Genomic DNA, 12015 nt, shown 5'->3' with positions numbered 1-12015 from the left:
AAACACTGCCTATTATCTTTGTTATAACTGCAGTTGAATTAGTATGCAAAGAATACAAATAGGACCCTAGCTCTCTTTTTATCCAGAAAGGTGTTTCTGGTGGAATGCTTCTAATTACAGCCAAAGCCATCAGAGTCCCTCATGCTTTGGAAAGATTCACAGCCACAACTGGGAATCTCACATGCTGATTCAAAAGGAAGTCCAGTTTTACAGTGAAAATAATTTCTTCAGAATAAACATGAGAAAGTCCTGGTGCCATGACACTAATATCTGAACACTTCGTAAGACAGCACACACACAGAGAAATGCACATGTGGTGTGTATGAACCAGCAGAGCAGTGCCAACATTCCCAGCTCACCCTACAGCAGTAGTATGGGAAGAGCAGAAAAAAGGGCTGCATCAGAGAAAGACGAAATAAACAGCAAACATGCTAGATTTTAACTGACCTGTGCAACATGGATAAACTTGATGAACACTTCAGCCCGAAGCTGTGGTGTTGGTCTGCTGAGAACCATTAGCTGCACCCACTGAGAGATACCATTGCAAAGAGAAATTGATCTTTCCATTGTTGGGTTCTCTTTCACACAACTATTCACAATGTAGTTCTGATAATCTGAGAACTTAAACAAACAAAAGAAGCGTAAATGAAAATTAATGTAGTTTCATATGCCTCATGATCTGTGTGTGGATAGAGGTCTGCTTTGCAAATGAAATATACACCACATCTTTTACACCTGAACTATCCATAAAACTGAAATCTTGCCTTCGTAAAAGCTTTATTAACTTCAAAGCAGGGGCTTCCACTAATTGAATTAACTGAAAGCTTCTTTTTGCCCTATCTCAGAAGTCTTGGCTCTTATAAATCCCAGGATGAATAGAACTCGGGCTTTCCTCCCAGCCTCAGTGGCTTCACAGATTCATTGACTTCTACTGGGAAGGTTAAACAGAACTTAAATTGTAATCCAATAAATCAGTAATAGTTTAAGGGAGTTCAGTGTTCAGTTCATGTATTCTGTAGCTGGGGCACACTTCTGAACTAAGCAGAAGTATTTCGTATTACACTAATACAAAAAGCAAGTTCAATGGGATTAATAGGAAACTAAGATAAGACTATTAAGAGTGAGGGATGCAGACTCCTTAATACTTTTGATACAACTTGTGAGATTCTCTTATTTAATCAAGACAATCTAAAATTGTTCAGTAGATACCTGTAACACACTTTTTTTTTAAGCCATTCTTAAATTAAGTTTAAGGAGAAGAAATAATTTGCTTTTGTTAAACAGAATTTTTATTAATTCTGTTGATTTATCCATTAACAAAAATACACAAGAATTTGAATAATCAGAAAACATGACATGGGATTTTTATATCCATTCTTTAATATGACCACTAATATCTTACCAAAAACACTCATAGCTATAGGAGATATAAATTCCTTTCCACAGGAATATGTGGAATAGCACTGATCTTTAAGCACAGGTCAGGCTGTTGTTTGTTTCTTACACTCCCTCTCTCATCTTCTTGCAACTTTATTAATTATTTCCACCCATTTAATAAGAACTACTAGCACTTTCAAAGCGGATGACAGCAGACACCGCTAGATTTGTCCTTATTAAATTAAAAATGGAAGAAATATTAGTAATAAGTAGAGCTATCTCTGAGATTACATAGTACTTACATTACAATTATTCTTTGAATTTTTAACTCCAGCCAGGTTTAGCTGGATCTGGAAATTTAAGCAACTACTCTATACAGATAGATAATTTTTCAATATCTGACTACATAATTATGAACTTCATAGCAGTTTCAGTACAACTATGAATCAGTTTATATTTTTTTCTCATCAGTAATCTCCTTCAGAAAAGTTTGGGTTTTTTTCTTTAAATCCTGAAGAAATTAATCTCTAAAATGCTACTTGAAAGTTTTGAATTAATTGTGGTACACAAATAATTTGAAGTCAACTATAACAAGCTTGTTAGTGGCAGATACACTAAAGTAGTTTAGGTATTTAAATATTGCAAGAGTCTCTTATTGTGATGACTAACTTAAGAGCCTCAACAAGAATCCAGATTCTTACAAAAGACTGTGGCCTCCCTGTACTTTATGACTAGAGATTAAAATACTTTCCAAGCACCAGCATGCCTCCAGTCCTTACTCTGTCAGCACCACTCCTTGCGTTTTAATTTGCTGTAAGATGGATGGTATCTCATGGAAGATTTTGCTGTATGCTGTGTATGTGATCAAATATTCCCTTCTGACTTTTAAATGCCCAGGCCTTTAAATAGTTATTCCAGGGATTAATAACACAGCTGGTCATTTTCAATCTTTCTCCTGGTATATGATGCCACATTAGAAAAACAAAAGGATTCTGCAGCTTAGCACATCATGAACATACTCTGCAAAGATTTAATTAATATAACTAATTATTAATTACATATAATTTTCTGACCCAAAGTCTTGTTATGCTCAATTTATACAAAAACATATGCAGGTACCCTGTATATAAAATGTATACATGCATGTAACTGTTGGAACTCCATGACACATCTGACACTCTGACTAAAATCATACTTGTTGTACTCATTAATTACCTTACATCTGCACAGAGGTTTTGAAAATGGTAAGTTATATAAGCCTTGCATATTATTACTGCCTACAGGCAGCAATCTGTGCATGACTTCAGTTCTACAGCTTTTTGAGTTTAACGCAAAACACAGAGTCACGTACTGTCAGCTCAAAACAAAGTACATGAAAACATGACTGTGAAATCTTCCACCATCTACTGAGAGCCCCTTTTCTTGCATAGGTTCAGCTTCATATTGTAGTGGTACCAAAAAAAACCACTGAAACAAACTAAATAACAAGAAACAGCAAAAAAAACCCCCAAAAAACAACCCACTAAAAAATAACTTTGCTTTCAGTCTTATTTTCACACAGACTTTGCAACCCTCCTAGATTTTGGTCCCTAGCATTCACTTTTCCATGTGTAAACTGTATCAGGTTTGAAAAGAGGCAATGTTGTGCCATACAGGGATGCAAGTGAAGCCAAGGTGCATAGGGAAGTTTGCATCTTATCAGCTACACACATTACTGAGAAAAAAATATCTTGGATAAATCCTTAAAAATTGTTTCTGTATATGAAAGCATAATAAAATATGTTTAACCTCCTTATATTAAAAATGGCATTTTCTGAAGTGCTTTCTTATCTCTGGTCTTTATTTTGTTATGCACAATCAAAAAAGGCAAGCAGAGTCCAGCACAGTCCATTAATCACTGCACAGGACTGCTGCACTGATCACTACAGCCACAGAAGGTTAGCATTCTAGGAGAATATTCCAAGTTTTCCTGTTCTTGTGTCCAATGGCATCCCTTGTTCTAACAAAACGAGCTTCTTTGGAAGGTTTTCTCCTCTTCCTTCCAACTGATCTTGTCCCAGCTCTCCCACAGTTGAGATTCATTCTCTCACTCTCATATGGCTGTAGCAGAAGGGTATTTACTCAGAATGTAAGTTACACTGGCCACCTTCAGTACTAGTAAAGTAAGAGTCTGCAAACAGACTCAGCATATCCAACATCTTGTATGGCAGAGTTAATCCTGTACTGTTACCTCTCTGCCATATTTCCTATGTCTTTCCCATATTTGCTTAATATAAATAAATAATTACATAAATAAGTAAAAATAACTTACTGATATTCTTCTGAAAGACTTAAACTCAAGATAGGTAAGGTGGTCTGACAGCTCCTCTGGCTCAAGGTGATCAAAAAGAAGTGAGACTTTCCGTTTCTTACTGGTGTTGGCCTTTACACGCTGTGTCAGCTTTCTAGACCAATCCCTAGAATTTCTTTTAAAACACAATTACTCCAAGTTATTTACTGAAGAGCAAAATTTTCCTCTTTCCCTAAGTCAGAGGTAACATTGTTTTCATGCCTTACTGCAGTAAAAACTGAATTATTTTAATTTCAAAACAGCAAACTCCTTTCATGCATTAGAGATTATATGACAAAATATTATTGTTAGTCTTTATTGTATTGATGTAGCACTTGAAGTACAATAGAACTGTCTTACTAAGCAGCATGAGAGTCTATATAATTTCTGCAATCAGTTCTACATTTTCAGAATAGCTGTCTGTAACTTTGTTTTCATTGAACACATTCAGAACTCCTCCATTTAATAATCCTTAGATTTCCTTCAGCAACCTCTATGAACTGTCTCCCTTTGCTATTGACCCATAGAGTAATAAAATGTATTTCAATTTGAAATGCTAAATATCCTCTTTCATAACCAGATCTAAAATGTATGCTAAATTCTGCTCTGCTTTAGCCTGTGCATTTTCAAAGTACAAACTGACACTTGTTTTGCCAGTTGTACTGTTCCACCAAACTATCTCACTCTCATGTAACAGGGAAATGTCTTCCCACGAAAGAACTATGTGATGTACAGCTCTACGATTTATTCTTGTCACAACAAGTATCTTGTAACCAAAATCATCTAAACAGTGTCAAAAGTCTGACGATGTAATAAACTATATCCTTACTTACCTTTGTTGTTAAAATACAAACACACTTTTTTACCTCATGTGTTACCCAATCAAATTTTATTCTCCCTTTTTCAGTGATTTCAAGTGATCTCACAAAATCATTAGGCATCTATAAGTTTTCTAAGTTCCCTGGACAGGGTAAAACCTGGCTGTCATAGAGAATCTGCCCAAAGTCTACACTGCAGCTAAATTCAACCTAAGCCATTCTTGAAAGGCATTCTGTTCTACTACATAACGTATATTTCATCTGTAATGAAGTATAAACTCTTGTAAGGACAGCTAACATATGACTTATGAGAGGCATTATAATCAAATAAAGGAAATTCAGAGCAGAAGTTTGTTTTCTGAGTATATTGAGACTTTGACACTCACATTTGAGATGTGTCAATTAGACGACAATGTAACTCCTCACCATTAGCTCGAACCACTTCTTGAAATTCCTCCATAGCTGTGGATAGTTTAGAGTCCATTTTGAACGTAATCCAAAATTCTGTAATCCAATACCTATTAAAATTAAAACACACACACACCAAAAAAAAAAAAAGTTTTGATTTAGTTAGGCTGAAATTTAGTATGAGCCTGTATGGGTTGAAATGGTCCTTTGGTCAATTCAGGTCAGCTGTTCCAGCTGTGTCCTCTCCCAGCCTCAAGCTCACCCCCAGCCCACTTCTGGCAGGGAGAGATGTGAAACAGAAGGCACTGATGCTGTGCAATCACTCTTCAGCAAGACGTAAAATAATGCTGAGTTTTACTCAGATTCAACACACAGCATCATAGAGGCTGCTATGAAGAAAATTAATTCCATCCCAGACAGACACAGTACCCAGCACTATACATGTAAAGACCTGTGCTTGTGGGAAAAATGGAAATGCACATTCTTAGGGATGCACGTATGTATGAATTTGCCTGGGAGCAAAAATGTTACCAGATCTTGCACAGTACTAAAGCATGCTGACATAACAAATAATAATCTGCTCTGAGATAATAAAATCATCACAATTTAAAACAAATTCTTCTCCCCTGTTACTAATAATTTCTGTAAAAAAGACATATCCTCAATCTATTAGAGCTGAATATTCTCCCTCTCTTCTGTTTTCTCTAAACTGAGATATCGAACTTTATTATACTTAATAGGCAAAAATTAGAGTGTACCAGGACCACTGCAAGCAGAAGTACTAAGGAGAATTACCTACCAAATGCAATAGAGCTTTGCTTAGTATAAAAATATCTGCAATATCCCACTTAATTTTTAATAGACCTATATAATAATATTAGACACACTTCTATAATTTCCTGAGCTCTGTCAATTTTCACAGATGTTTAAGATACAGATTCATATAGACTCAGTTCAAAACTGTGACCTGAGAACTCTTGCACCGATTTAAGCAGATCTGCTAAATGCCAGTTGGACCTTTCTGTGTAGAGCTGCTAAAGTGAACCTTGAAAAGCTGAAGCAGAATACCTGTTTCTCTTTTTTATGTGAATTTCAGACATGCAAAAACATATTTATATTTGTCACGTGGGTGACTGCAAGCTAACAACAAATAGCTACCAACCAGGAATGTACTTACCTCACAAAATAGCATATCTTCACACACAGCATGGAAGAGTTATTTTCTAAAGCATTAAGATAGGTAGAAAACTGTTAAGGAAAACCACATCCATTCACATATGATGTAAAATATAACATGCTTGATACTTCCCAATCTTATTGCTGTAAGCAATAAGAATCATCCTGCTGATGGCAAATATTATACCAGATTAGGGTTTTACATAAGTATATACAACGTATATGCAAAGTATATCCCCAGGTTGTTACCAAAGTTTATTGCAACTATGACTACTATGAGTAATATTGGTGCTGTTGCCAGAGTACTGAGTAGTGTCAACCAGCGAAGGGATTCTGTTTTCTACATGTTTCTTTGCAACATGCCTCAAAATTTCTCATAAAACTTGTGCAATGACAGATGTCATTAAAATTTGAAATATTCATACCAAATTTATCAATCAATGCATTTATGAAGCAATCCTTTTCAGCTAATTCACTGGAGATTAAAAAAAAAGGGCATTTTTCTTTTAATCATAACCAGTTGTTGACAATGGTAGAGCAAAATGTAACATGCCTCTCCATAGTAACCTCATCTTCTAGCTACACAACAGTTTTCATTTTATTTGCTCTGGCCACTGAAAGAAACAACCATATTTTTAGTCTATTAGCTCTGTAAAACATGTTTTGATATTGTAGGCAATGTCTGTGGAAGTCATGGAAAATCCATTTTGAAAAATGTATTATGCATGTCTTAATTCTTCTGATGGAGGTGACACACATATTTTCAGGCCTGGAAAACACAATTTAATGAAAATACCTTGTGGATACACTCAAAATCTGATTGCAATTAACTGCAGCCTAAATCTACCACAGCTGAGGGGACATGCCACCTCCCCTTTCGTCATGCTTACACTATGCTGACTACAGAACTCTGAGTAAGTTCCCAAATATTTTTAAGGGCTACTCTCTGAATGACTAGAATTAGATGACTTACAAAGAACTTGTAACCACCTGAAATCACTCCCATGATTTAGGGGATGGGAAACAGTGCAACTGGAACACTTGCAAGGTTTTGTGAAATACAAGAGCTCAGAATACCTGATCCATTCAAAACTGTCTTTAACTTTCAATGTCTTTACAGGGAGCTACACACAGAGTTAAAAACCAAGCTTGCAAAACATGCAAGTCTAACAAAAGTTTGAATTGTTTTTCTGGTTGTAGAAAATGTTACATCTCAGAAAGAAGATGCAAGCACTGCCTTTGTTGCATTTTCCAAGAGCCCAGGAGCCTAAGTGAAACACAACACTACACCACAGCTGTAGCTTAGCACACTTATCCAACAGCTGCCATTAGAGAAGCAGCAAGACAGTCCTGCTACAGTCAGACAGTCAGTGTTCCAGTAATGCTCTGTTGTAAGGATGCTGCTTGTAAATGCCTGGAAGATACAGAGTTTGAGGAAAGAAAAGATTATTAAATTGAATTGTACCAAAATTGGATGGAGATTCTTAGCATGACAGGTCTTCATCCTGTACTGTGCTCATCTAATTAGGAGTAAACATTTTGTAAAGCTAAGAAGACAGTAACATATTCCACAACTAAAAATTCCAAAGAAAGGCTAGTATTGTGAATATGATCTAGTAGTTACATTGTGAAAAACCTAATGATCCAGAAACACACACATTTGAGTCCAAGCAGTCAACTCAAAATGGGAACAAATAGAAAGGAAAAGCTTATGATTTATTTCAGCAATTTTGAGTGCATGTGAGAGAAATAATTTTCATTGAAAATTTTCACACCCTGATGATACAGTTTTGTTCTTTACTCTTTGACTTGATAGTGAACAGAGAGAGACACAAATCTAAAACTTAGACCCAGGTTCACAGTAGCTAATTGAAGTGCCTACATTCATCTAATACCTGCTAGATATTCCCTCCCCAGCCAAGAGAGGGTGATTTATCCTACTTAAAACCTGACTTGGAGTTTCCCCTTTTCCTCTGTGTATAACAAGCTAAACCTGACAAACAAAAAACGCCAACCCTAAACCAAACAAAAGCACACCGTACAACCAAAAACTGTGAAGAACAAGTATACAGAATAATTAGTAGAATACTAATACACCCATAGATTAAATATCCTCTACTTACCCATCTCAAACTTGTCCGGCTATTAAGCTACCTTAAAAGCAGGTGAAGATTACAAAGGATATAGATCAACAAGTTTCTGAAGCATGTCTGCAGAGGAGATGAAAAACTGATGCATGGCCAGAATTATTTTTAGCAGCTGGTTGTTTTGACATGCATTTCCTTCTAAATCTAAAAAACAAAAAGGATTATTCATATTGAAATCTTGCTATACCTTCATAAACAATTTTCAACAGGCTTTTTCAGAATCCTAATTCTAATCAGGTCTGTTCATGTACACTATTTCAAAGATAGCAGTAACTTACTAATTTAGGGGGTGCATACTTTTTCTGGTGAGAGCCATATAACAACTACTGTATTTCACTGCTGTGTTTGGAAGACCCTTAAAAATAAGAAAAAAAAAAGGCAAACAAAAAAGCATATGTGTCTCAAAAGTAATCAGAATCAGAATACCCAGATAATTATACATGATGATCTAAGCCCAGCAATGCACATAAATGCTTAGCTTTAGGCATATGAATATAAACTTGGAAACAAATCATTGAACTGCAGAGCAAAATAGTTCAGTTACTGATCCATCTCAGCCAGCCATTGGTATGACTACAGTTATCAAACAGAACAGCAATATTCTCAATTGTTTGTGAGCCTTTTTGTACAGATGGCACACAACACCAGAGTGCACACACAGCCTAGGATCACAGATGTGCATAGATGCACATGGAATGAGATACAACATATGCTAGAAACCCTGTTAGAGGTTAACCTGTGCACACTCCCTGTCCTGGACTTAAACGTACTGCACATCAACTTGAACTATGCAGTACAGAGATTTCAGCAGAAGGACTTCAGACTACATCTGTCTTCTGGGTTGTTCTTGTCCGTCAAAAAGATGAAGGACAAGAAATGTAGCAGAACACTTTAAAAAGTTTCCATTTCTGCAACAAACAGTAGTGAAAGTGTTTGTAAATATTAACTGACAATGCTCTCCCACAGCCAGGCATAAGAGAACCTAAGTAGCTTGAATGGAAATTTGACACCCTTTCAAATACAAAAGAAAATTTATCTTCCCGAATAATTTAAAATAGATTAACCTCTATGGAAATAAATGTAGTTCTCTCTTTAAAAAGCAGTAGCAGGAACAATATAGAGAAGCAAAGCACAATACAGCAAAATGGAAGAGGGATGTGAAACACCAGATTTCCAGCATATGAAATGACATCTACTGCTAGGGAAGGCAGGGAGAAGGCACTTTAACTTGCACATCGCCAAAATGGAACTTGAAACACAGCCCATTTGCAAAACAAGATAATCCACATTAGTTACTGGGTAAGAATTTCCATGCCCTTCTACAGGAAAATACCAAATGTATCTACCTTCAGTGGTATGAGCAAGGGAAAAGTCTGCCCGTCCTACAGCCCCATGAATGAGAGCAGCATAGACCCCAAGTAACAGGAAGTTCTTGATCTGCCTTTTGACTTATGCTATGAGTTCTGTTTTACAGCATGAACCAAAGTTTGTCTGTTCCTTGTTTGTGTTCACACAAAATTTCATTCTTACTGAAAGAATCCTTCTGAGATATAAACTGCCTAGGTATTACAGCATGAGCTCTGAGGGCAAACCAGCAAGTTATTCAGCTAGAGAAGTGGGAAATTTGAAGAGGGAGGCTGGAACATTAAGAATAAATACTTAATCAGGCCTTTAGTATTTCGCATTTTGTACCCTTTGAGTGTCTTCACAAAGAGTAAAATTATTTTAGGCATTGCACACAGAGGCCTGTATCAGTTTTCTCCCTTTGGCAAAATTTGGTGTTCCGCCAGAGGCTCCATCCACTACCTCCTGTTTAATCAGGAAAACAGTTCAGTATATGCTTAACTTGGAAGCCAAATGGATATGTGCACACATACTCTTAAGAATATACAGCTTCCTGTAAGTGCTCAATAGAGATCATTTCCAGACAACAAAGACAAAAAATAACACTCTCTCTCCCTTAGCACTTTCATTGTGTGCAAAATCCTCTGCTGTGACATAACAGAGGTATCACTTGGCCACAGGTTCCCATTTGAATTTTTATTTTCTAGAAGGTCTCTCTTCCATTTAGCTTTTTCATGTCACAAAGGTACAGAGAAAAACAGTATGTTCTGCCTACTATGAGTACTTAAGCCAACACATTTATGGTGTTTTCCTGCATAATTAAAGTGTATTTATGCTTCACCACATCCAGACCTAATTATCTTGCAACAGAGATACACTTCATTACAATGGCATGCAATTATTTTGCACACATTAAAGCAATACGAAGTTTGGGGCTATCTGTTCTCTCATCCAACTAAAAGGCTCGCCTTCACAAAAAACACCCATTGTATTTGTAGTGGCTTGAAAAACAAAATAAACACTCTGCAAAAATAAATTTAAATGTTCCCAGTACAGTTGAGCACTGAACAGCAAGCCTGGAACTGTACCAGCACACAATTTACAATGGTAAAGCATCTTGCACAAATGGTGGAGCCAGCAAGAGGGCTGGCCTGACAGTGCTGCAATTGTGCCTCTGAGTGCCTCTGCAGCACTCTCCTGAACCCCCAGCAGTTTGTTTTAAAACTCCTTTTCATTTCCGTTTTTATACCTGCTTCTAACCACACAGCCTACTGAGCAAAACCACAGAGTGAATACTAACTCAAGTGCGATGGGTGTGTTTCAGTTAGTCAATTTACGTTAAAGAAAGCTGCAAATTACTGCAAAAGCCTTAGCTTTGTCTCACTGCAACAAAATACAAATAACCAACTAGTTATTTGTTGCATGTTTTTCTCCTGTAAATTCCCTTATTGTATTAAGATTTTTAATAAATATACTCTGAAACAAAAAAATAAAGCAGAAGTTGAATATACTTTCCCAGCACTTAACTCCATAAGTGAAAGCACAATGACAGTTAATGATAAGTATTTTATGATCCATGTAGTAGCACAAAGCTACAATTACAAAAGTTCCATTTCTTATGTGAGACTCAGAACACACAAGGGTAAGAACCTTCTAATTTAGGCCCATCAGGCACTCTATTGCACGATCCAATAAGTGACTCCTCCGTGATTTAGAAATAGCTTAAGTATCTCTAGGTCCTTGAATGCTTTAGAGAAACAAATTGCTCAAAAGTCGGTAAGCAAGGCTCTAAGAGCAAACTACCTGCTTTTCACCAGGTCCTGATGGCCACGAGCCTGTGGTAAATATACTTAACAGAAAGAATCTGTTCAGCAGAGATCGCTGTACTGAGACCTTCCCTCTGATGCATGAAGGCAATGATAAGGCAGTAGTAAGAATGCCAAGGATGTCTTAACCAAACTGAGTTTTGTAGGAAAGAAAAGCTAGCTTTTCTAGGTCTAAGAGGCCCTTATTTCATAAGCACCATCTTTATTTCATAAGCAGGTTCCAACTGTATCACCTAGAGTACAATTTGAAATGAATCAGAAGTGAATCACAGAGCACTGACATCACATGATCAGTGACTAAGCTACTAAGAACACGAATAACTTCTTGTAAACTCCCTTAAGTCTTTCAGTGGTTATCAAAATGCAGAAAACAATGCAGTGCAAGAAAGTATCAAGCAATTGCCAGAAGATAAGTGCAAAGCTGAAAGTCGTGGGTTGCTATTCTGATGTGCCACATAGAATTCTTCAAGACTTCTGCATTTTTTTTCTAGTAGTTTAAAGAACACAGCATGAGGATGGTGCTATAAATGTCTGCAAAGATTATTAAGTCAACATGCCATCTGAAAACTGAGGGAACTTATGTTCTTAAG

General features: G+C 36.5%; 1 protein-coding gene across 2 annotated transcripts in view; it reads right to left on the bottom strand.

The window, feature by feature from the left end:
• Positions 1–12015, bottom strand: part of RASGRP1 (RAS guanyl releasing protein 1) — a 38002-nt gene that overhangs the window by 13630 nt on the left and 12357 nt on the right. For both annotated transcript variants that reach the window (XM_036383242.2, XM_036383241.1), the window contains exons 3-7: positions 8294–8399; positions 6110–6172; positions 4911–5042; positions 3689–3842; positions 448–621 (exon numbers count right to left, since the gene is read on the bottom strand). In XM_036383242.2, the coding sequence (XP_036239135.1) occupies positions 448–621; positions 3689–3842; positions 4911–5042; positions 6110–6172; positions 8294–8399 (629 nt within the window). The remainder of the gene's footprint in view (positions 1–447; positions 622–3688; positions 3843–4910; positions 5043–6109; positions 6173–8293; positions 8400–12015) is intronic.

Source organism: Molothrus ater, chromosome 6 (genome assembly GCF_012460135.2).
Source record: "Molothrus ater isolate BHLD 08-10-18 breed brown headed cowbird chromosome 6, BPBGC_Mater_1.1, whole genome shotgun sequence".
In the NCBI taxonomy this organism is placed as follows: Eukaryota; Metazoa; Chordata; class Aves; order Passeriformes; family Icteridae; genus Molothrus; species Molothrus ater.
Note: the sequence above shows the minus strand (reverse complement) of the source record. Positions and strands in the feature narration are given on the sequence as shown.